This window comes from Scyliorhinus canicula, chromosome 19, assembly GCF_902713615.1.
Source record: "Scyliorhinus canicula chromosome 19, sScyCan1.1, whole genome shotgun sequence".
Lineage (NCBI taxonomy): Eukaryota > Metazoa > Chordata > Chondrichthyes > Carcharhiniformes > Scyliorhinidae > Scyliorhinus > Scyliorhinus canicula.
The window spans coordinates 1,261,967-1,287,804 of record NC_052164.1 but is presented as its reverse complement, the minus strand read 5'-3'; the positions used below and the strand labels follow the sequence as shown (position 1 = coordinate 1,287,804).

Below are 25,838 nucleotides of genomic sequence, written 5' to 3'. Positions count from 1 at the left end.
GGAATGGCCTGGAAACCAGGCAGCAATTTAATTCTACTAACACCACCAACAACTATGGAGGGATGGCAGTGGGAGGTAAGGGAGGCCAAGAAGCAGTGGGAATAGGAAAAAAAGGAAGGGAAGGGGGGAGGAGAGAAGAGAGAAGGAGGTCTCCCATTATTAGGGAGCAGAGTGAGAACAGTGGCAACTTTGGGGGAAAAGTCATTGATGCATCATATTCTCTTCCTGTGTTGCCACACTCTGGCGAGTGACAATATGTCAACACTGCTGGGCAGTGGTTAGCACTGCTGCCTCACGGCTCTGAGGTCCCAGGTTCGATCCCGACTCTGGGTCACTGTCAGTGTGGAGTTTGCACATTCTCCCCGTGTCTGCGTGGGTTTCACCCCCACAACCCAAAGATGTGCAGGATAGGTGGATTGACCACGCTAAATTGCCCCTTAATTGGAAAAATTGATTTGGGCATTCCAAATTTATTAATAAAAACCACTGCTGCTCACAGTCAGAACATGAGCTCCAATCCAGTCTTGATCAACAGGTTGACAATCATTCTCGTTCTAACATGTTCACCCTCCACATTCCCCAACCCATGAAGCAGCAACCAATTTATCAGCAAACAAATCCGGCAACACACGTCACTGCCCCAGTTTAGATATTGAGTATTTGGGAAACTCTCCTAAAGTTTTCAAACAGTTTAAACCCCGAGCTAACCACTGGACCTATCTGTGCCTGCTTGCCCTCCACAATAAGCATTGCAAACGCCACTGCCCCACCCCTCAATCTATCACGTTCAAGGAGCTATCTCCCTGACTCTGGAACGCTTACTTTCAGGTCGGTGTTCAGTATCCAGACAAAGTTGCAGACACCGGGGTTCCGAGGAGATTTGAGAACTACAAACCCTCCAGGTCCATTCTCGCCTCTGTAAGAGATTAAAAGACATCAGTAAAGACAGAGCTGAACGTGGATCGCAACAGAGGCCCTGAACACCACTCCCATCTGCTGGACAGTATAGGGATTTCAGGTGGAAGTTTTCCTTTCTGTGCCAAGCTGGTTTGAACACATTGTAATGCACAACTTTAAAAGTAAACCTCCAGAGCTTCAAACAGGAATAATTTCCTTCCAGCCGCATTCCACAGGCAGGTTCAGCTCTTGCTTTTCAATCGGCTAACTGACTCATTCCCAACTGAGAAACGCAATGTGTAAAAAAACAATTTCCTCCATGGCACCAATCAGACGGTGGCATAATGTCCCTAATCACTGCCCTGACATCACCCCCTCAGTCTATGCAGAGCACTGACTCTGTATCCCCCTCACTGTGTACAGCACTGTCTCTGTATCCCCCTCACTGTGTACAGCACTGTCTCTGTGTCCCCCTCACTGTGTACAGCACTGTCTCTGTATTCCCCACTGTGTACAGCACTGTCTCTGTACCCCCCTCACTGTGTACAGCACTGTCTCTGTGTCCCCCTCACTGTGTACAGCACTGTCTCTGTACCCCCCTCACTGTGTACGGCACTGTCTCTGTATCCCCCTCACTGTGTACAGCACTGTCTCTGTATCCCCCTCACTGTGTACAGCACTGTCTCTGTATCCCCCTCACTGTGTACAGCACTGTCTCTGTATTCCCCACTGTGTACGGCACTGTCTCTGTATCCCCCTCACTGTGTACAGCACTGTCTCTGTATCCCCCTCACTGTGTACAGCACTGTCTCTGTATCCCCCTCACTGTGTACAGCACTGTCTCTGTATCGCCCTGTGTACAGCACTGCTCTGTATCCCCCTCACTGTGTACGGCACTGTCTCTGTATCCCCCTCACTGTGTACAGCACTGTCTCTGTACCCCCCTCACTGTGTACGGCACTGTCTCTGTATCGCCCTGTGTACAGCACTGCTCTGTATCTCCCTCACTGTGTACAGCACTGTCTCTGTATCCCCCTCACTGTGTACAGCACTGTCTCTGTATTCCCCACTGTGTACGGCACTGTCTCTGTATCCCCCTCACTGTGTACAGCACTGTCTCTGTATCCCCCTCACTGTGTACGGCACTGTCTCTGTATCCCCCTCAGTCTATGCAGAGCACTGACTCTGTATCCCCCTCACTGTGAACGGCACTGTCTCTGTATCGCCCTGTGTACAGCACTGCTCTGTATCTCCCTCACTGTGTACAGCACTGTCCCTGTATCCCCCTCACTGTGTACAGCACTGTCTCTGTATCCCCCTCACTGTGTACAGCACTGTCTCTGTATCCCCCTCACTGTGTACGGCACTGTCTCTGTATCCCCCTCACTGTGTACGGCACTGTCTCTGTATCCCCCTCACTGTGTACAGCACTGTCTCTGTATCCCCCTCACTGTGTACAGCACTGTCTCTGTATCCCCCTCACTGTGTACAGCACTGTCTCTGTATTCCCCACTGTGTACGGCACTGTCTCTGTATCCCCTCACTGTGTACAGCACTGTCTCTGTATCCCCCTCACTGTGTACGGCACTGTCTCTGTATCCCCCTCACTGTGTACAGCACTGTCTCTGTATCGCCCTGTGTACAGCACTGCTCTGTATCCCCCTCACTGTGTACGGCACTGTCTCTGTATCCCCCTCACTGTGTACAGCACTGTCTCTGTACCCCCCTCACTGTGTACGGCACTGTCTCTGTATCGCCCTGTGTACAGCACTGCTCTGTATCTCCCTCACTGTGTACAGCACTGTCTCTGTATCCCCCTCACTGTGTACAGCACTGTCTCTGTATTCCCCACTGTGTACGGCACTGTCTCTGTATCCCCCTCACTGTGTACAGCACTGTCTCTGTATCCCCCTCACTGTGTACGGCACTGTCTCTGTATCCCCCTCAGTCTATGCAGAGCACTGACTCTGTATCCCCCTCACTGTGAACGGCACTGTCTCTGTATCGCCCTGTGTACAGCACTGCTCTGTATCTCCCTCACTGTGTACAGCACTGTCCCTGTATCCCCCTCACTGTGTACAGCACTGTCTCTGTATCCCCCTCACTGTGTACAGCACTGTCTCTGTATCCCCCTCACTGTGTACGGCACTGTCTCTGTATCCCCCTCACTGTGTACGGCACTGTCTCTGTATCCCCCTCACTGTGTACAGCACTGACTCTGTATCTCCCTCACTGTGTACGGCACTGTCTCTGTATCGCCCTGTGTACAGCACTGACTCTGTATCTCCCTCACTGTGTACGGCACTGACTCTGTATCTCCCTCACTGTGTACAGCACTGACTCTGTATCTCCCTCACTGTGTACGGCACTGTCTCTGTGCCCCCCTCACTGTGTACGGCACTGTCTCTGTATCTCCCTCACTGTGTACGGCACTGTCTCTGTACCCCCCTCACTGTGTACAGCACTGTCTCTGTATCTCCCTCACTGTGTACAGCACTGTCTCTGTATCCCCCTCACTGTGTACAGCACTGTCTCTGTATTCCCCACTGTGTACGGCACTGTCTCTGTATCCCCCTCACTGTGTACAGCACTGTCTCTGTATCTCCCTCACTGTGTACAGCACTGTCTCTGTATCTCCCTCACTGTGTACGGCACTGTCTCTGTACCCCCCCTCACTGTGTACAGCACTGTCTCTGTATCTCCCTCACTGTGTACAGCACTGTCTCTGTATCTCCCTCACTGTGTACAGCACTGTGTCTGTATCCCCCTCACTGTGTACAGCACTGTCTCTGTATCTCCCTCACTGTGTACAGCACTGTCTCTGTATCTCCCTCACTGTGTACGGCACTGTCTCTGTACCCCCCTCACTGTGTACAGCACTGTCTCTGTATCTCCCTCACTGTGTACAGCACTGTCTCTGTATCACCCTCACTGTGTACAGCACTGTCTCTGTATCCCCCTCACTGTGTACGGCACTGTCTCTGTATTCCCCACTGTGTACGGCACTGACTCTGTATCCCCCTCACTGTGTACGGCACTGACTCTGTATCCCCCTCACTGTGTACGGCACTGTCTCTGTATCTCCCTCACTGTGTACAGCACTGTCTCTGTACCCCCCTCACTGTGTACAGCACTGTCTCTGTATCCCCCTCACTGTGTACAGCACTGTGTCTGTATCCCCCTCACTGTGTACAGCACTGTCTCTGTATCTCCCTCACTGTGTACAGCACTGTCTCTGTATCTCCCTCACTGTGTACAGCACTGTCTCTGTATCTCCCTCACTGTGTACGGCACTGTCTCTGTATCACCCTCACTGTGTACAGCACTGTCTCTGTATCCCCCTCACTGTGTACAGCACTGTCTCTGTATTCCCCACTGTGTACGGCACTGTCTCTGTATCCCCCTCACTGTGTACAGCACTGTCTCTGTATCCCCCTCACTGTGTACAGCACTGTCTCTGTATCCCCCTCACTGTGTACAGCACTGTCTCTGTATTCCCCACTGTGTACGGCACTGTCTCTGTATCCCCCTCACTGTGTACAGCACTGTCTCTGTATCTGCCTGTCCCTCAGTGTGTGACCGAGTATTAAGGTTCTTGTTCCCACCCTCAGTTGACAACACCTATTGCCCTGGGATTTAATAAGGTGCATCATACCTGACATATTTCCTGTGTGGTGGTTTGGCGTCATGAGTGGTTGACACTCCTGAAGAAATGTACATGTCCTTCTTCCTCTCTATACGACGCACATTCACAAAGTCCCTGTAAATTGATCATCACCATTACTCACACCAAACTGCTCCAGCATTGGCTTTCCGGAATTAGAGACGTCATGCCTCAGCCCCGGTTAGAATCAATTAGCTGTAATCTTACTGACTGGCAGGGCAGGCTGGAGGGGCCTTCTCCTCCTGCTCATTCCTGTCTTCGTTTTTTGGAAATGGTGGGGAAGCCCAGGACTGTGGTGCTGTGAGGAGGTAACATAACATGGAAACAAGGAACCTGGGAGCCGATCCCTTTGAAAGGTGTGTGATCCGCTGCTCGGGGCTAATGCAGCATGTGGGCCGGAAGTGCAGACAACATCCTGGCATGTCTGGAGGATCCCTGGGCAAGGACAGGGAACAGAAATCAGTCACAATCTCTGCTTCTGACTGCTTTAGGGTGACCCCCCCCCCCCCCCATGGAGATTCTGTGCATGTGCTGATTTTGGGGAAGGGGGATGTTACCTTTGCTGCAATATCAGACCCAGGCGGTCAGACCCAGGCGGCCAGTCCCAGGCGGCCAGACCCAGGCGGCCAGTCCCAGGCGGTCAGACCCAGGCGGTCAGACCCAGGCGGCCAGACCCAGGCGGCCAGTCCCAGGCGGTCAGACCCAGGCGGCCAGTCCCAGGCGGCCAGTCCCAGGCGGTCAGACCCAGGCGGCCAGACCCAGGCGGCCAGACCCAGGCGGCCAGACCCAGGCGGCCAGTCCCAGGCGGTCAGACCCAGGCGGCCAGACCCAGACGGTCAGACCCAGGCGGCCAGACCCAGGCGGCCAGTCCCAGACGGTCAGACACAGACGGTCAGACCCAGACAGTCAGACACAGACGGTCAGACACAGACGGTCAGACCCAGACGGTCAGACCCAGACGGCCAGTCCCAGGCGGTCAGACCCAGGCGGCCAGACCCAGGCGGCCAGACCCAGGCGGCCAGTCCCAGACGGTCAGACCCAGACGGCCAGACACAGAGCGCCAGACGGCCAGACCCAGGCGGTCAGACCCAGGCGGCCAGACCCAGGCGGCCAGTCCCAGGCGGTCAGACCCAGGCGGCCAGACCCAGGCGGTCAGACCCAGGCGGTCAGACCCAGGCGGTCAGACCCAGGCGGTCAGACCCAGGCGGTCAGACCCAGGCGGTCAGTCCCAGGCGGTCAGACCCAGGCGGCCAGACCCAGGCGGTCAGACCCAGGCGGTCAGACCCAGGCGGCCAGACCCAGGCGGCCAGTCCCAGACGGTCAGACACAGGCGGCCAGACCCAGGCGGCCAGTCCCAGGCGGTCAGACACAGACGGTCAGACCCAGGCGGCCAGTCCCAGGCGGTCAGACCCAGGCGGCCAGACCCAGGCGGTCAGACCTAGACGGCCAGTCCCAGACGGTCAGACCCAGACGGCCAGACACAGACGGTCAGACCCAGACGGCCAGTCCCAGACGGTCAGACCCAGGCGGCCAGTCCCAGACGGTCAGACCCAGACGGTCAGACACAGACGGTCAGACCCAGACGGTCAGACACAGACGGTCAGACCCAGACGGTCAGACACAGAGCGCCAGACGGTCAGACCCAGGCGGCCAGACCCAGGCGGTCAGACCCAGACGGCCAGTCCCAGACGGTCAGACCCAGACGGTCAGACCCAGACGGTCAGACACAGACGGTCAGACACAGAGCGCCAGACGGCCAGACCCAGGCGGGCAGACCCAGACGGTCAGACCCAGACGGCCAGTCCCAGACGGTCAGACCCAGACGGTCAGACACAGACGGCCAGACCCAGACGGTCAGACACAGGCGGCCAGACCCAGACGGTCAGACCCAGACGGTCAGACCTAGACGGTCAGACCTAGACGGCCAGTCCCAGACGGTCAGACCCAGACGGTCAGACCCAGGCGGCCAGACCCACCGCCAGAACTTCAGCAGAGGAAATCAGAATAAGAGCGAGATTGTGAGTGTATGAGATGTCCATGCATATCTGCCTATGTCTGGGCGTATCTGTGTACCTGCGTGGGCAAGATCTGTGTGGGGCTGGGTGTGGGGGGCTGGGTGTGGGGGGCCGGGTGTGCGGTGCCGGGTGAGGGGGCCGGGTGTGGGGGGCCGGGTGTGGGGGGCCGGGTGTGGGGGGCCGGGTGTGGGGGGCCGGGTGTGGGGGGCCGGGTGTGGGGGCCGGGTGTGGGGGGCCGGGTGTGCGGTGCCGGGTGTGGGGGCCGGGTGTGGGGGGCCGGGTGTGGGGGGCCGGGTGTGTGGGGCCGGGTCTGTGTGGGGTACGGGTGTGGGAGGCCGGGTGTGGGGGGCCGGGTGTGGGGGGCCGGGTGTGGGGGGCCGGGTGTGCGGTGCCGGGTGTGGGGGGCCGGGTGTGGGGGGCCGGGTGTGGGGGGCCGGGTGTGTGGGGCCGGGTCTGTGTGGGGTACGGGTGTGGGAGGCCGGGTGTGGGGGGGCCGGGTGTGGGGGGCCGGGTGTGGGGGGCCGGGTGTGGGGGGCCGGGTGTGGGGGGCCGGGTGTGGGGGGCCGGGTGTGGGGGGCCGGGTGTGGGGGGCCGGGTCTGTGGGGGGCCGGGTGTGGGGGGCCGGGTGTGGGGGGCCGGGTGTGGGGGGCCGGGTGCGGGGGGCCGGGTGTGGGGGGCCGGGTGTGGGGGGCCGGGTGTGGGGGGGCCGGGTGTGAGGTGCCGGGTGTGGGGGGCCGGGTGTGCGGTGCCGGGTGAGGGGGCCGGGTATGCGGTGCCGGGTGAGGGGGCCGGGTCTGTAGACATCCTGGACAGATTGGTATATGACGTGTAGAAGGTTGCAGATGTGGGTGTTCCCAAGCATCTGCTGTCCTTGTTCCTCCAGGTGGTAGAAGTCACAGGTTTGTAAGGTGCTGTCAAAGGAGCCCTGTGAAAAGGTGCAGCTCGTACACACTGGTACACACTACACGCTGGTACACATTGCTGCACACTGGTACACACTGGTACACACTACACGCTGGTACACATTGCTGCACACTGGTACACACTGGTACACACTACACGCTGGTACACATTGCTGCACACTGGTACACACTGATTCACACTGCTGCACACTGGCACATGCTGGTACACACTGCTGCACACTGGCACATGCTGGTACACACTGCTGCACACTGGTACACACTACACGCTGGCACACACTGGTACACACTGGTACACACTGTTGCACACTGGCACATACTGCTGCACACTGGTACACACTACACGCTGGCACACGCTGGTACACGCTGGTACACACTGGTACACACTGTTGCACACTGGTACATACTGCTGCACACTGGTACATACTGCTGCCACTTTGTGTCAGTGTGGAGAACATGGATTTGGACGTTAATTTGGACGTTAATGGTGGTTGGATTCCTGATCGAGTGGATTGCTTCCCCGGATAAAACTGAGCTTCCAGAGTGTGGGAGCTGCACTCATCCACACGAGGGGAGAGGGTTTCATCACGCTCCTGACTTGTGGCTTGACGATGGTGGGCAGGCTTTGGGTTACTCACTGCAGACCCCACCTCTGAGCTGCACTTGTACCCTCAGTATTTATGTGGCTCATCCAGTTCAGTTTCTGCTCTATGGTAGCCCCCAGGATGTTAATAGTGGGGAATTTAGTGATAATGAAGCTGTTGAATGTCACAGGGAGATGCTTAGATTCCCTCTCACTGGAGCACGGTGAAGATAGTCAGTGCCTGGCAGTTTTGTGGTGTAAATTCCCACTTCCAACCCAAAGCTGTCCGTCACCCTGGGCTTGCTTCATGCAGATACCGACAGCTTCATTATCCAAATGGAACTAATGCTGTGCAATCAGAAAACATTTGTCACAAACACGACATAACAATTTCTGTGACACTGACCTGGGAGAAACAACGCCTCCAGCTGCTCCAGCTGACACGTCGTAAGTGATGAGAGTGTTGTCATCGACCCGCTGGAGAATCTGAAAAACAGTTCCAGAGTCACAGCTATTGGACTCAATGTCAACTCTTTATCCCAAATCCTGTTAATTGAGACAGTAGCCAGACTGAACGAAAAACATCAGTAAACACAATATTTAGAGGCTCTGATGAACTTCATTTCAGACCTTAATAGCGCGGCAACACGCAAGCAACTTTTCGCCACTGTGGCACTGCACCCCAGTGAGAGTCAGTGCGTGTGGAACTGTACCCCAGTGAGAGTCAGTGTGTGTGGAACTGTATCCCAGTGAGAGTCAGTGTGTGTGGAACTGTATCCCAGTGAGAGTCAGTGTGTGTGGAACTGTATCCCAGTGAGAGTCAGTGTGTGTGGCACTGTATCCCAGTGAGAGTCAGTGCGTGTGGAACAGTACCCCAGTGAGAGTCAGTGTGTGTGTAACTGTATCCCAGTGAGAGTCAGTGTGTGTGGAACTGTACCCCAGTGAGAGTCAGTGTGTGTGGAACTGTATCTCAGTGAGAGTCAGTGTGTGTGGAACTGTATCCCAGTGAGAGTCAGTGTGTGTGGAACTGTATCCCAGTGAGAGTCACTGTGTGTGGAACTGTATCCCAGTGAGAGTCAGTGTGTGTGGAACTGTACCCCAGTGAGAGTCAGTGTGTGTGGAACTGTACCCCAGTGAGAGTCAGTGTGTGTGTAACTGTATCCCAGTGAGAGTCAGTGTGTGTGGAACTGTACCCCAGTGAGAGTCAGTGTGTGTGGCACTGTATCCCAGTGAGAGTCACTGTGTGTGGAACTGTATCCCAGTGAGAGTCAGTGTGTGTGTGTAACTGTATCCCAGTGAGAGTCAGTGTGTGTGGAACTGTACCCCAGTGAGAGTCAGTGTGTGTGGAACTGTATCCCAGTGAGAGTCAGTGTGTGTGGAACTGTATCTCAGTGAGAGTCAGTATGTGCAGAACTGTATCCCAGTGAGAGTCAGTGTGTGTGGAACTGTATCCCAGTGAGAGTCAGTGTGTGTGGAACTGTATCCCAGTGAGAGTCAGTATGTGTGGCACTGTATCCCAGTGAGAGTCAGTGTGTGTGGAACTGTATCCCAGTGAGAGTCAGTATGTGTGGCACTGTATCCCAGTGAGAGTCAGTGTGTGTGGAACTGTATCCAGTGAGAGTCAGTGTGTGTGGAACTGTATCCCAGTGAGAGTCAGTGTGTGTGGAACTGTACCCCATTGAGAGTCAGTGTGTGTGGAACTGTATTCCAGTGAGAGTCAGTGTGTGTGGAACTGGACCCCAGTGAGAGTCAGTATGTGTGGCACTGTATCCCAGTGAGAGTCAGTGTGTGTGGAACTGTATCCCAGTGAGAGTCAGTGTGTGTGGAACTGTACCCCAGTGAGAGTCAGTGTGTGTGGAACTGTATCCCAGTGAGAGTCAGTGTGTGTGGAACTGTACCCCAGTGAGAGTCAGTGTGTGTGGAACTGTATCCCAGTGAGAGTCAGTGTGTGTGGAACTGTACCCCAGTGAGTGTCAAAGAACAAAGAAAATTACAGCACAGGAACAGGCCCTACGGCCCTCCCAGCCTGCGCCGATCCAGATCCTTTATCTAAACCTGTTGCCAATTTTCCAAGGTCTACTTCCCTCTGTTCCCCACCAGTTCATATATCTGTCCAGATGCATCTTAAATGATGCTATCGTGCCCGCCTCTACCACCTCCGCTGGTAAAGCGTTCCAGGCACCCACCACCCTCTGCGTAAAAAACTTTCCACGCACATCTCCCTTAAACTTTTCCCCTCTCACCTTGAAATCGTGACCCCCTTGTAATTGACACCCCCACTCTTGGAAAAAGCTTGTTGCTATCCACCCTGTCCATACCTCTCTTAATTTTGTAGACAATGAGTGTGTGTGGAACCTGTACCCCAGTGAGAGTCAGTGTGTGTGGGACCCCTACCCCAGTGAGAGTCAGTGTGTGTGGAACTGTATCCCAGTGAGAGTCAGTGTGTGTGGGACCTGTACCCCAGTGAGAGTCAGTGTGTGTGGGACCCGTACCCCAGTGAGAGTCAGTGTGTGTGGTACCCGTACCCCAGTGAGAGTCAGTGTGTGTGGGACCCGTACCCCAGTGGGAGTCAGTGTGTGTGGGACCCGTACCCCAGTGAGAGTCAGTGTGTGTGGGACCTGTACCCCAGTGAGAGTCAGTGTGTGTGGGACCCGTACCCCAGTGAGAGTCAGTGTGTGTGGTACCCGTACCCCAGTGAGAGTCAGTGTGTGTGGTACCCGTACCCCAGTGAGAGTCAGTGTGTGTGGAACTGTGTCCCAGTGAGAGTCAGTGTGTGTGGAACTGTACCCCAGTGAGAGTCAGTGTGTGTGGAACTGTATCCCAGTGAGAGTCAGTGTGTGTGGAACTGTACCCCAGTGAGAGTCAGTGTGTGTGGAACTGTACCCCAGTGAGAGTCAGTGTGTGTGGACCTGTACCCCAGTGAGAGTCAGTGTGTGGAACTGTACCCCAGTGAGAGTCAGTGTGTGTGGAACTGTACCCCAGTGAGAGTCAGTGTGTGTGGTACCCGTACCCCAGTGAGGGTCAGTGTGTGTGGGACCCGTACCCCAGTGAGAGTCAGTGTGTGTGGGACCCCAGTGAGAGTCAGTATGTGTGGAACTGTATCCCAGTGAGAGTCAGTGTGTGTGGAACTGTACCCCAGTGAGAGTCAGTGTGTGTGGAACTGTATCCCAGTGAGATCAGTGTGTGTGGAACTGTATCTCAGTGAAAGTCAGTGTGTGTGGAACTGTACCCCAGTGAGGGTCAGTGTGTGTGGGACCCGTACCCCAGTGAGAGTCAGTGTGTGTGGAACTGTATCCCAGTGAGAGTCAGTGTGTGTGGAACTGTATCCCAGTGAGAGTCAGTGTGTGTGGAACTGTATCCCAGTGAGAGTCAGTGTGTGTGGAACTGTACCACAGTGAGAGTCAGTGTGTGTGGAACTGTATCCCAGTGAGAGTCAGTGTGTGTGGAACTGTATCCCAGTGAGAGTCAGTGTGTGTGGAACTGTATCCCAGTGAGAGTCAGTGTGCGTGGAACTGTATCCCAGTGAGAGTCAGTGTGCGTGGAACTGTACCCCAGTGAGAGTCAGTGTGTGTGGAACTGTATCCCAGTGAGAGTCAGTGTGTGTGGAACTGTATCCCAGTGAGAGTCAGTGTGTGTGGAACCGTATCCCAGTGAGAGTCAGTGTGTGTGGAACTGTACCCCATTGAGAGTCAGTGTGTGTGGAACTGTATCCCAGTGAGAGTTAGTGTGTGTGGTACCCGTACCCCAGTGAGAGTCAGTGTGTGTGGGACCTGTACCCCAGTGAGAGTCAGTGTGTGTGGGACCCCAGTGAGAGTCAGTATGTGTGGAACTGTATCCCAGTGAGAGTCAGTGTGTGTGGAACTGTACCCCAGTGAGAGTCAGTGTGTGTGGAATTGTATCCCAGTGAGATCAGTGTGTGTGGAACTGTATCTCAGTGAAAGTCAGTGTGTGTGGAACTGTATCCCAGTGAAAGTCACTGTGTGTGGAACTGTACCCCAGTGAGGGTCAGTGTGTGTGGGACCCGTACCCCAGTGAGAGTCAGTGTGTGTGGAACTGTATCCCAGTGAGAGTCAGTGTGTGTGGAACTGTATCCCAGTGAGAGTCAGTGTGTGTGGAACTGTATCCCAGTGAGAGTCAGTGTGTGTGGAACTGTATCCCAGTGAGAGTCAGTGTGTGTGGAACTGTATCCCAGTGAGAGTCAGTGTGTGTGGAACTGTATCCCAGTGAAAGTCACTGTGTGTGGAACTGTACCCCAGTGAGGGTCAGTGTGTGTGGGACCCGTACCCCAGTGAGAGTCAGTGTGTGTGGAACTGTATCCCAGTGAGAGTCAGTGTGTGTGGAACTGTATCCCAGTGAGAGTCAGTGTGTGTGGAACTGTATCCCAGTGAGAGTCAGTGTGTGTGGAACTGTACCCCAGTGAGAGTCGGTGTGTGTGGAACTGTATCCCAGTGAGAGTCAGTATGTGTGGAACTGTATCCCAGTGAGAGTCAGTGTGCGTGGAACTGTATCCCAGTGAGAGTCAGTGTGTATGGAACTGTACCCCAGTGAGAGTCAGTGTGTGTGGAACTGTATCCCAGTGAGAGTCAGTGTGTGTGGAACTGTATCCCAGTGAGAGTCAGTGTGTGTGGAACTGTATCCCAGTGAGAGTCAGTGTGTGTGGAACTGTACCCCATTGAGAGTCAGTGTGTGTGGAACTGTATCCCAGTGAGAGTTAGTGTGTGTGGTACCCGTACCCCAGTGAGAGTCAGTGTGTGTGGGACCCGTACCCCAGTGAGAGTCAGTGTGTGTGGGACCCGTATCCCAGTGAGAGTCAGTGTGTGTGGGACCCCAGTGAGAGTCAGTATGTGTGGAACTGTATCCCAGTGAGAGTCAGTGTGTGTGGAACTGTACCCCAGTGAGAGTCAGTGTGTGTGGAACTGTATCTCAGTGAAAGTCAGTGTGTGTGGAACTGTATCCCAGTGAAAGTCACTGTGTGTGGAACTGTATCCCAGTGGGAGTCAGTGTGTGTGGAACTGTATCCCAGTGAGAGTCAGTGTGTGTGGAACTGTACCCCAGTGAGAGTCAGTGTGTGTGGAACTGTATCCCAGTGAGAGTCAGTGTGTGTGGAACTGTACCCCAGGGGGATGCCAGGCAGGGAGTGATCCTGGGCAGGGGGCTGTTGGTGGATTTGGGGGGGGGGGGTGATGTCGAATGTGGGGGTGATGCCGTCACTTTGGCTATTGCTTCATTGGCCAGAGACGGTTCCTGCCGAGGTGGAGACAGTCAGCACCATCATTGCCGCAGTGTGGCCGGGGGATTTAATGGCATTCTTACATCTCGAGAAGGTTAAGTTGACGCCGACGGGAGCGATTGACGAGTTCTATCGGAGATGGCAACCATTTATGTTGCATTTTAAGGATCTGGTCACTGTTAAGGGGGGTTTCTATTGGAATGAGGGGGGGGGGGGTTTAAAGGTTAGAGGGGGTTCTGTTTTTGGTCAGTTGGGGTTGGTTGAAGGTGTTGATAATGGCGTTGTTTTGATTTATATTTTGTATAAAATAATGAAAACCTAATAAAAATATGTTTTAACAAACCGAGACCCGAGGGAGGGCCCCAGGAACCTGCATCACAAGCTGCAGTCCTCAGTGTCCCTCAACTCCCATTGTCTCCGAAAGGTCAGTTTGGATTAGTTGTTTTCAGCAGAACCTCTGCAGTGGAATTAACCTTTTCCAGGAGATGTACAATTACAGATAACAGGAATACCTGGCAAACAGTAACTGTCCTGTTCCAAATAACCAGTTTCTCGGGTTGAAGAATGACCTCCTGGTATACCAGCTCTGCAGGGCACTGCAGGAATGCCTGAAGCAGAAACACACATTAGCAATGACCGCACAATCTCGGAGCTTTGGGAGTGTGAACACAGAGCAGGACACAGCAGGGTCACTGGGCCATGGATACACTGCAAAGGTGGTCAAACAAACCCAAACTGTGTCCCACGCTGACCAACCGACTGACTCAGCTCTGCACTGAGATTCTGCCCACATCAGGTCTACAGGACAAGTGACCATGGGATTCCTCCAGTCCAAAAACCCAGCTGATTCAGGAAACCTGGACAAGACCTTCCCGTTGATGTCGCCGGAGGGATCTTCCAGTCCTGTCGACTGTCGAGGATCTTCCGGCAGCACAGTGTGGGCAAATCACTGTCCTTTGCTCTCCAATTTACCCCACCCCCCGCACCAATTTCAGAGCATTTATTCAGTTTCAGAACACGGAGCGAGAGAGGGAATGTGAGGGAGAGAGGGAATATGAGGGAGAGAGGGAATGTGAGGGTGGGAGGGAATGTGAGGGAGAGAGGGAATGTGAGGGAGGGAATGTGAGGGAGGGAATGTGAGGGAGAGAGGGAATGTGAGGGAGAGGGGGAATGTGAGGGAGAGGGGGAATGTGAGGGAGGGAATGTGAGGGAGAGAGGGAATGTGAGGGAGGGAGGGAGGGAATGTGAGGGAGAGAGGGAATGTGAGGGAGGGAATGTGAGGGAGAGAGGGAATAGAACATAGAACATAGAACAGTACAGCACAGAACAGGCCCTTCGGCCCTCAATGTTGTGCCGAGCCATGATCACCCTACTCAAACCCACGTATCCACCCTATACCCGTAACCCAACAACCCCCCCTTAACCTTACTTTTATTATTAGCACACTACGGGCAATTTAGCATGGCCAATCCACCTAACCCGCACATCTTTGGACTGTGGGAGGAAACCGGAGCACCCGGAGGAAACCCACGCACACAGGGGGAGGACGTGCAGACTCCACACAGACAGTGACCCAAGCCGGGAATCGAACCTGGGACCCTGGAGCTGTGAAGCATGTATGCTAACCACCATGCTACCCTGCTGCCCGAATGTGAGGGAGAGGGGGAATGTGAGGGAGAGGGGGAATGTGAGGGAGGGGGGGAATGTGAGGGAGAGAGGGAATGTGAGGGAGGGAGAGAATGTGAGGGAGGGAGGGAATGTGAGGGAGAGAGGGAATGTGAGGGAGAGAGGGAATGTGAGGGAGAGGGGGAATGTGAGGGAGAGGGGGAATGTGAGGGAGAGGGGGAATGTGAGGGAGAGGGGGAATGTGAGGGAGAGGGGGAATGTGAGGGAGAGGGGGAATGTGAGGGAGAGGGGGAATGTGAGGGAGGGGGGAATGTGAGGGAGGGAGGGAATGTGAGGGAGGTAGGGAATGTGAGGGAGGAATATGAGTGAAGGATAAATGCTGGCAGTGCCTATGGATGCAAACCCTAGCCAATAAGTGAAATTATCGCAGGTATAGTACCAACATTAACAATCTGGTTAAGATCTGCAGCACGTGGCAGGTTTGAAGGGAACAAACATCGTTATTGATTCTGCAGATGGACTTGGATCAGTCGATTCACAGTTAAACTATAAAGATGCTACTGCTGAAGGGGAACCTCGGAAGATTTTATGTTTAATGTATTTCTTCCTGGATTAGCTTCCCTTCCCTCAGGCTCAGTGAAGCCCTGTCCTGACTCTGTACTTCAACATCAAAGTTCTTACCTTCAGAATGTAACTCCTGCCATGATACGGGATTTCAAATGTGTAAACAACATCACTGTTATCCTGCAACAGAGATTTCAGGTTAATTTGATTCTTCAAATCGTGACACAATGCCCTTTTGTACAAATAACGAACAAGATAATTTTATTGAAAGAGATTTTCACACAGGAGTCACAGGCAGATTCGATGCAATCTGCAAACACCAAACAGCAGTCAGTGTCCACTGGACTTTAGACCAAGCTTTGGAAATACAGACAAGACAGTAGAGAGCCGAACCATCACACCCCATGCTCCAGCCCTGACTCCTGACTGCGTTGTCACATGGGAGCTTCACTGACACAAAGCAAAACTGTCATCACATTTGGGACAACAGATATTCAGAAATGAGTGAGAGGCTATGATCTCATCAAGGGGTTCAGATTAATTCCTCACCCAAAATATCTAGAACATCCAACAAAGCAGTCAGGGCTGCTCCCCGATTTCTGACTCATATTCTTGGTGTGAACACAAATTTCCTTCGGGCTTTTCACAGAGTCGCTCGAGTTGGGCAAACGTTCACCAACCCTGTGGTGCGCACAGCAAGCAGCCGCACTGATGTTGGTCTGTGACATGTCTGAGAGCTCGGGGAGTTGCAGCGGATCGAAAAACCCAGGGGGGGGGGTGGCAGGAAACACATTTCAACATAAACAAATTGGGTGTTTTAAACTGTTCCATCGCAAATAAACATGGGCTTTTCATTTGGGAATTGGTATTAGCGTTTCTCCAGCAATCAGCAATTGAAGTTCCACATTTGTGTCTGGAGCAGGGAGAACTCTGCATTTTTGCAGCTCAATACACTATTTTGGAAATCTGAAGTTTATTAATTAATCTGTGGATGCAAGACAGAAAATCTGTGAAAAGTCACAAACCCAAAACACATGTACAGACGGAAGCCAGTGCAGCTTTGCCAGTGCAGATTGACAGTGCAGATTGACAGTGCAGCTTTGACAGTGCAGCTTTGACAGTGCAGATTGGCCAGTGCAGCTTTGCCAGTGCAGATTGACAGTGCAGCTTTGACAGTGCAGATTGACAGTGCAGCTTTGCCAGTGCAGATTGACAGTGCAGCTTTGACAGTGCAGCTTTGACAGTGCAGCTTTGACAGTGCAGATTGGCCAGTGCAGCTTTGCCAGTGCAGATTGACAGTGCAGCTTTGACAGTGCAGATTGACAGTGCAGCTTTGCCAGTGCAGATTGACAGTGCAGCTTTGACAGTGCAGCTTTGACAGTGCAGCTTTGACAGTGCAGATTGGCCAGTGCAGCTTTGCCAGTGCAGATTGACAGTGCAGCTTTGACAGTGCAGATTGGCCAGTGCAGCTTTGCCAGTGCAGATTGACAGTGCAGCTTTGACAGTGCAGCTTTGCCAGTGCACCTTTGCCAGTGCAGATTGACAGTGCAGCTTTGCCAGTGCAGATTGACAGTGCAGCTTTGACAATAACTCAGTTACTCACATTCTCTTTCTCAAACTTCCAGTATTCCTCCTGCCCGAGTATCTGTTCCATTATTTTCATTGCCTCTTGACCCTGACGCACATACTCCTTCTCCTGCAGAAAAAAACATCGATGAATCTCACACCGCCCCCGGCTGCCCTCTCGCACCGGCACAGCCCCGGCCGGCGGCACTCTGCACCGTCCTGGCACAGCTGGCAGCACTCTGCCCTGCCCAGGACAGCCGGCAACACTCACCCCGGCCCCGACACAGCCGACGGCACTCTGCACCGTCCTGGCACAGCCGGCGGCACTCTGGCCTGTCCTGGCACAGCCGGCGGCACTCACCCCGGCCCTGGCACAGCCAGCGGCACTCTCACACCAGCCCCGGCAAAGCCGGCGGCACTCTGCACCGTCCTGGCACAGCCGGCGGCACTCTGCCCCGTCCTGGAACAACCGGCGGCACTCTGCACCGTCCTGGCACAGCCGGCAACACTCACCCCGGCCCCGACACAGCCGGCGGCACTCACCCCGGCCCCGACACAGCCGGCGGCACTCTGGCCTGTCCTGGAACAACCGGCGGCACTCAGCACTGTCCTGGCACAGCCGGCAACACTCACCCCGGCCCTGGCACAGCCAGCGGCACTCTCACACCAGCCCCGGCACAGCCGGCGGCACTCTGCCCCGTCCTGGAACAACCGGCGGCACTCTGCACCGTCCTGGCACAGCCGGCGGCACTCTGCACCGTCCTGGCACAGCCGGCAACACTCACCCCGGCCCCGACACAGCCGGCGGCACTCTGGCCTGTCCTGGAACAACCGGCGGCACTCAGCACTGTCCTGGCACAGCCGGCAACACTCACCCCGGCCCCGACACAGCCGGCGGCACTCACCCCGGCCCCGACACAGCCGGCGGCACTCTGGCCTGTCCTGGCACAGCCGGCGGCACTCAGCACTGTCCTGGCACAGCCGGCAACACTCACCCCGGCCCTGGCACAGCCAGCGGCACTCTCACACCAGCCCCGGCAAAGCCGGCGGCACTCTGCCCTGTCCTGGCACAGCCGGCGGCACTCACCCCAGCCCCGGCACAGCCGGCGGCACTCTGCACCGTTCCTGGGTCATTCAGGGGGTAGCTGGAGCAGGTCTGGACCAGGGCAGAAATCACATTGTACAGAAAACAAGTGCGTGGTGTGATCTACTGGACTGGGGTCCATCACCCGACGGTGAAGTAGAATTTGCCAGACTGTCTCCCAGCTTACTGGTCTTGTTGTTTTACTGCTTACTGTACCTCTCCCAGGAGATTACATGCTGCATATTGGGAAGAAGAGGAATTGGAGTGTTTGTGCGCCAAGTGGTGGAGAGAGGGAGTGGGGTGGCGGAGAGAAGGAGGGGGTGATGGAAAGAAGGAGGGGGTGATGGAGAGGAGGAGGGGGTGATGGAGAGGAGGAGGGGGTGATGGAGAGGAGGAGGGGGTGATGGAGAGGAGGAGGGGGTGATGGAGAGGAGGAGGGGGTGATGGAGAGGAGGAGGGGGTGATGGAGAGGAGGAGGGGGTGATGGAGAGGAGGAGGGGGTGATGGAGAGGAGGAGGGGGGTGATGGAGAGGAGGAGGGGGGTGATGGAGAGGGGGTGATGGAGAGGAGGAGGGGGTGATGGAGAGGGGGTGATGGAGAGGGAGGGGTGGTGATGGAGGGGGAGGGGGTGATGGAGAGGGAGGGGTGGCGGAGAGGAGGAGGGGGTGATGGAGAGAAGGAGGGGGGTGATGGAGAGAAGGAGGGGGTGATGGAGAGAAGGAGGGGGTGATGGAGAGAAGGAGGGGGTGATGGAAAGGGAGAGGGTGGAGAGAGGAGGGGGGTGATGGAGAGGAGGAGGGGTGGCGGAGAGAAGGAGGGGGTGATGGAGAGGAGGAGGGGGTGGCGGAGAGAAGGAGGGGGTGATGGAGGGGAGGGATGATGGAGAGGGAGGGGTGATGGAGAGAGGGGGTGATGGAGAGGGGGGGTGAGGGGGAGGGGGGTGATGGAGAGAGGAGGGGGGGTGATGGAGAGAAGGAGGGGGTGATGGAGAGGGAGGGGGGGTGATGGAGAGGGAGGGGGTGATGGAGGGAGGGGGAGGAGGGGGGGAGAGGAGGAGGGGGTGATGGAGAGGGAGGGGTGATGAGGGGAGGGGGTGATGGAGAGGAGGAGGGGGGGGAGAGGGAGGAGGGGGTGATGGAGAGGGAGGGGGTGATGGAGAGGAGGAGGGGGTGATGGAGAGGGGGAGGGGGTGATGGAGAGAAGGAGGAGGTGATGGAAAGGGAGGGGGGATGGAAAGGGAGGGGTGGGGAGAGGAGGAGGGGGTGATGGAGAGGGAGGGGTGGGGAGAGGGAGGGGTGGGGAGAGGGAGGGGTGGGAAGAGGGAGGGGTGGGGAGAGGGAGGGGGTGATGAAGAGGGAGGGGGTGATGAAGAGGGAGGGGGTGATGAAGAGGGAGGGGGTGATGAAGAGGGAGGGGGTGATGAAGAGGGAGGGGGGGTGATGGAGAGGGAGGGGGTGATGGAAAGGGAGGGGTGGGAAGAGGGAGGGGGTGATGGAGAGGAGGAGGGGGTGATGAAGAGGGAGGGGGTGATGGAGAGAAGGAGGAGGTGATGGAGAGGGAGGGGGTGATGGAAAGGGAGGGGTGGGAAGAGGAATATTTACAGTTCCAGTAGGAGTATTAGTGGAACTCAGAATCAGACCCCTCTCCGGACCCCTGACCCCACCATTAACTGCAGTTTATTATCTCAGCAACATTAGCTTTAAACAGTTCGGATTAGTCCCTACCTGAGGCGTTACTGCTCTCCTTTCAATACCTTCACCTTCAAACTCATCTTCAGAGCCTGTCAAGTGAAGCAGGTTTATTTTTTTTTTTTAATGTATTTTATTACAAACATGTATCAAAATAGGTTACTGTGAATAAACACCCCGGGAAACATACTTCCCAACAATCAACTATACTGTCTGGACAGATTTTACCCCTTTTTCACCACCCCTCCCTCCCCTGCGACTAACAGCTCCTCAAACACGGTCACAATCATCCCCCACCTTGTCTCAAACTCCCCTGCTGAGTCCCTTAACTCATACTTTATCTTCTTTAACCGCAGGAAGTCATACAGGTCACCCAACCAAGCCGCTACCCCGGGTGGCGATGCCGACCGCCACTCCAGCAAGATTCGTCGCCGTGCAATCAGAGAGCGAAGGCCACGACATCGGCCTTCCGCCTCTCCATGAGCTCCGGCTTCTCTGAAACCCCAAATATCGCCACCAAAGGGTCCGGGTCCACTCCCTCCTCCACTATCCTGGCTCAGACCGCGAACACTCCCGCCCAGAATCTTCCCAATTTTTCGCAACCCCAAAACATGTGCGCATGATTCGCTGGCCCCACCCACACCTCTCGCACTCATCTGTTACCCCCTGGAAGAACCCAGTTATTCTCGCCCGAGTCATGTGCACCACCTTAAACTGTATCAGGCTCATCCTTGCACAAGAGGAGGCCCCGTTTACCCTTAGCAGTGCCTCACTCCATACTCCCCAATTGATCTCCATTCCCAACTCCGCTTCCCATTTCCCCTTGATCTTCACCACCCGCTCACCTCCCTGCTCCCCCAGCCACTTATATATATCCCCAATTCTTCCCTCCCCTTCCACATCCGGAGAAGCAGTCACTCCAGCAGGGTGTATCCCGGCAATCTAGGGAACCCCCTCCAGACCATTCGCGCTGAAGCAGGTTTATAGGAGTTGAAGAATATACCAACAAATAACAAAAGGACCACACGGCCTGTTTTTGTGCTGGAACATTATATGAATAAGACAAATACTTTAAATATCCGTTGCCCAATTTAGCCCTCAGTTTAATGTCTAGGAAGTTGATATTTTTGAGGTAAGGATTACACATTTACAAAAACAATGGCTGCACAAAGCACCTGAAAACACATCATTAATTTCTCATCCTCAACCTGCCCTCTCCCGGTCTCCAGCCTCTCCCAGCTCTGCTCTCTCCCCACCCTAACGCCTTCCTGCACACCCCCACCATCTCCCAGACACGTCCCCTCCCCTCCCCCAATGCCCCTCTCACTCACTCTACAATGGCCAACATGCCTTCTCGCCACCTTCCTCGTGCCAACCCCCATGCCCCTCTCCAAAGGGCATGTTATGAAGTGAGAAGCTCTCTCGCAGGAACATACCTGCAAAGGATTCCGGTGGAGAATAGAACTGTCCTTCGGATAAAACTCTTGGGTACAGAAGGGGCGAGTACACAGAATCTGTGTGTTGTGTCTGATAGACTGTGAAACAGACAGGACACAAATTACACTACAACCAACAGGAGATCACAATTACCTGGGGTAATAAAGACTGGGAATAGAGACCTTGGTGCACAAAACCTCTGAAAAGTAAAAATATTAAAATACAGCAATGTCAAATTTATAACTTTAAAATGGGGACTGAACTATATCTAATGTCCTGGTCTAATTATCCCTCACCCATACATCGCAGATCATGCTGAATTACTATGTGCAAGGCCATTTTACATCAATGAGAAACATTGAAACCTGTGCAATCCTACAGCCCAAAACCTGTTGTGCCTCTGTGTATGTTCACCATTAAGTTGAAAGTAAAGTGGCTACAGTCCCAGATGACCACAGGCTGCTTTGCCCTGTGAGGGGGAGAGCTGACTGGTGGTGATTTAACCAGAGGGTCACCACACCTCAGGCGAGGGGCGAGGTTGGGAAGGTGGGATCTTCATGAATAACCTCAGTCGGTACGGGGAATTGGACGCAGGCTGCTGGCCTCGCTCTGTATCAGGTTAAATCACCACCAGGTTATATAGGGAATGCATACATTCATACAATACATGTAGATAATCTGCATAAATCATACAGCAGTAATTATATTCCCAGGTAATTGGTGAATATTAAATTGCTGTACCCTTGCAGTGCCTGCTTCCCAAGGAATATTACTTGGGTTTTATATCAATTACTGTCATATTACACATAATCCCTGGGATCAACCATCCTGTCATAATCATTCTTAACCAATTGTTGCTCTCAGTTTGATAAGAGTAATTAGTAGGGAGTGATAGCAGCTGGGAGTTGCTGCACATCACAGTCAGGCAGAGATATAGGGACAGGACAACAAAGAGCCAATGTTGCTTCAATGAAGCGAGAGTGAAAGGGTTACTCACATCGCTCATCCTCCGCTTCTTGAACCAACACTTTGAAATCAAGAAACCAGGTCTCCAGCCAGGCGAGGACAAAGGAGACAATTGGGAGAACATAGCCAAATGCACCCCTGGTCTGGAACTGGATAAAGAGAGGTCCACATAAACACCAGCCTCACTCATTAACAGCAGAATCACAAGTGTCCTGCAGGACAATTAAACAGCACACTAACATGGAAAGATTCAGCTCAGGAATATCTGTGCCATGGCCACCAGACACACCAGCAGCAACAGATTCAGCCCTGGTGAGGAACTGGCCCACGAGGCAGCTCTCCTGCTTCAGCTATTAGACCATCTTTCACTTGGTTGGTGAGAGTGTTATGAATTGGGATTCAAGGTGCCAGTTCTTACAGGATTCCCAGTGTCCTGCATCTAGCTGTCGGGCAGAGACCCGGGGACAGAGGAATTCAATTCCTTGGCCCAGATCTCTGGCAAACATGTATTTTGCAATCCCTGTGGTGGTGCAGCAGATTAACAATAGATTGGTTGATGATTAGTTGAGTTCCTAAACTGCGTTATTCCTGCGTAGATAAAATATACGGAGAGCCTGGAGAATGACAAAAGTGACTGGATCTGATCAGAACGTTTATTTGGATGTTGTTGCAGAAAGAGAGACCCATTGTGGGGAAACGTATAGATGTAGTAGGATAGACTCGCTGCACTATCCGTCCTGCTAACAGTGCAGAGGCGATTTGCCGTCACTACTTTTCTGTGACATTCCTACCCTGTGACAGCCGTGAAATGTTAACTCTGTTTCTCTCTGCAGATGGGCAAGGTAGCAAGGGCAGCACGTTAGCACAGTGGTTATCACTGTTGCTTCACAGTATCAGGGTCCCAGGTTCGATTCCCGGCTTGGGTCGCTGTCTGTGCGGATTCTGCACATTCTCCCCGTGTCTGCGTGGGTTTCCTCCGGGTGCTCCGGTTTCCTCCCACAAGTCCCGAAAGACGTGCTGTTGGGTGAATTGGACAGTCTGAATTCTCCCTCAGTGAACCCGAACAGGCGGCGGAGTGTGGTGACTAGGGGCTTTTCACAGTAACTTCATTGCAGTGTTAATGTCAGCCTACTTGTGACACTAATAAAGATTATTATTACCTGCTGAGTATTTCCAGCATCTGCATTTGCACAGGAAACAGCTGATCACCTTTCAGTAAAAGGCAGCTCCTGTTGGGTATTGTTCATTGAACAAATATTCACTGAATCCAGAACTGTAACAAGACTCAAGGTGGCTGGGACTTAACTACTTCCAAGCATTAGAAACCAGCAACTTTCAAACACACAGCACTGCATCAAACCTTTCAGTGGTTCTTTCCAAAGCTCCCAGGAATGAACTCACAGGGTCATTAACAGTCAGGCGTGATGAATGAGAGAGCAGGCGGACCATTCTAAAGAGGAATTCTCAGGGACCTCTGCGAGGGATCAATGTACAGAACAGATTAGTGGGACATTGGACCTGATGGCAAAGGGAACTGGGACATTTTGTTACAAATTTATGGGGTAACATTAAGGACCCGTGCCCGGAGGAACAAGTGTAGCACAAAAATAAGGACAGTCTGAGAGAACAATTGTAAAATAAGTCTTCCTACCTGAATTGAAAGGATGACTTTGATAATTAAAAAGCCACTGGTAATCAAAGTGGTGACCTATAACAGGACACAAAGGTCAGTGACAATACAGATCCAGACAATGCTGACCCAGACAATGCTGACCCAGACAATGCTGATCCAGACAATGCTGATCCAGACAATGCGGAGCCACGGAGCCAGACAATGCAGAGCCAGACAATGCAGAGCCAGACAATGCAGAGCCAGACAATGCAGAGCCAGACAATGCAGTGCCAGACAATGCAGAGCCAGACAATGCAGAGCCAGACAATGCAGAGCCAGACAATGCAGAGCCAGACAATGCAGAGTCAGACAATGCAGAGCCAGACAATGCAGAGCCAGACAATGCAGAGCCAGACAATGCAGAGCCAGACAATGCAGAGCCAGACAATGCAGAGCCAGACAATGCAGAGCCAGACAATGCAGAGCCAGACAATGTTGACCCAGACAATGCAGTGCCAGACAATGCAGAGCCAGACAATGTTGACCCAGACAATGCAGTGCCAGACAATGCAGAGCCAGACAATGCAGAGCCAGACAATGCAGTGCCAGACAATGCAGAGCCAGACAATGCAGAGCCAGACAATGCGGAGCCAGACAATGCAGAGCCAGACAATGCAGAGCCAGACAATGCAGAGCCAGACAATGCAGAGCCAGACAATGCAGAGCCAGACAATGCAGAGCCAGACAATGCAGAGCCAGACAATGCAGAGCCAGACAATGCAGAGCCAGACAATGCAGAGCCAGACAATGCAGATCCAGACAATGCAGATCCAGACAATGTTGACCCAGACAATGCAGGAATTTTAACAATACTCTATTCAGTCACTCCTCCAAAATATTCCTTTTTTGCCCCTCTGGCCTGTTGTAAATGTGTTAACAGATCCACAGCTCAAACAGCATAGGCTCAAAACATTCTTCCCCCTCGAAACACAGGTACAAGGTTCTCTGGGATCCTTACCGCAATAACCCACCAGTGACGGAGTCTCAGAAGGGCGTAGGCAAGCAACAATACCACGAAGCGAAACACAGCCAGCGACTGCAGGGAACAGAGGGGCGACAATGAATAATTGTTCAAAGTGAGGCAGGGTAGAACACTAATTCTGGTCACGTGGAATACGATACTTACAAATATGTCAAAGAACGAAGTTTTGAAATCATAATTCAATATTTCATCATCTAGATTGTTTTCAATATCACCATTCGTCTGAGAAACAAAGAAAATATTAAAATTTTAGAGTCAGTATTTTTTCCAAGAGAAATTCAGAGATACACATAAACTCCTCCGATCTGTGCTCACTGAAAGATGGAGTCTGGTTTGTTCAGCTCCAGTCCACACTGTGTCAGGAGGCAGAGAAACCATCTCATCGTTCAGCAGTGACTAGTGGGATTTTCAGTTGCTTTGAGACGCGGAAGCATTCTTCCATCAATCGCGTGAAGTGGGTGACAAAGCTTCAAGACTGTGGTCTGAAATTCGGCGACAGACATTGCAAAGTTAAAGAGGAATAACTTGAATTTACAGAGCATCTTTCTCACTCAGAGTGCTTTAGAACTGATGGAATTCCCTTGAAGTGCAGTGACTTCGATTGTTTTCCTTGAAGCAGAGGAAACTGAGGGAGATATGATTGAGGTGTATAAAATTATGAGGGGCATAGATAGACAGGAAGAAACTTTTCCCCTCGGTGGAGGGGGGTCAATGATCAGGGGGCAGAGATTTAAGGTGAGGGGCGGGAGGTTTAGAGGGGATGCGAGGGAAAACCTTTTCACCCAGAGGGTGGTGGGAGTCTGGAACTCGCAGCCTGAAAGGATGATGGAGGCAGAGACCCTCAGAACATTTATAGACAGACATAGAACAGTACAGCCCAGTACAGGCCCTTCGGCCCACGATGTTCTGCTGACCACTTATCCCAATCTAAGATCAACCTAACT

General features: G+C 53.6%; 1 protein-coding gene across 3 annotated transcripts in view; it reads right to left on the bottom strand.

The window, feature by feature from the left end:
* stard3 (StAR-related lipid transfer (START) domain containing 3) overlaps positions 1-25,838 on the bottom strand; it is a 55,841-nt gene that overhangs the window by 19,884 nt on the left and 10,119 nt on the right. Inside the window, exons 1-13 of one of the 3 annotated variants that reach the window (XM_038779239.1) lie at positions 25,210-25,526; positions 25,039-25,116; positions 24,871-24,948; positions 23,892-23,948; positions 22,272-22,389; positions 21,274-21,372; positions 19,874-19,929; positions 17,103-17,195; positions 15,617-15,679; positions 13,822-13,917; positions 8,486-8,565; positions 4,553-4,657; positions 781-916 (exon numbers count right to left, since the gene is read on the bottom strand). In XM_038779239.1, the coding sequence (XP_038635167.1) occupies positions 796-916; positions 4,553-4,657; positions 8,486-8,565; positions 13,822-13,917; positions 15,617-15,679; positions 17,103-17,195; positions 19,874-19,929; positions 21,274-21,372; positions 22,272-22,389; positions 23,892-23,948; positions 24,871-24,948; positions 25,039-25,116; positions 25,210-25,272 (1,107 nt within the window). In that variant the 5' untranslated portion in view covers positions 25,273-25,526 and the 3' untranslated portion in view covers positions 781-795. Of the gene's footprint in view, positions 1-780; positions 917-4,552; positions 4,658-8,485; positions 8,566-13,821; positions 13,918-15,616; positions 15,680-17,102; positions 17,196-19,873; positions 19,930-21,273; positions 21,373-22,271; positions 22,390-23,891; positions 23,949-24,870; positions 24,949-25,038; positions 25,117-25,209; positions 25,527-25,838 lie in introns of those variants that run through there. The other 2 variants (XM_038779238.1, XM_038779240.1) reach the window with 2 other exon arrangements.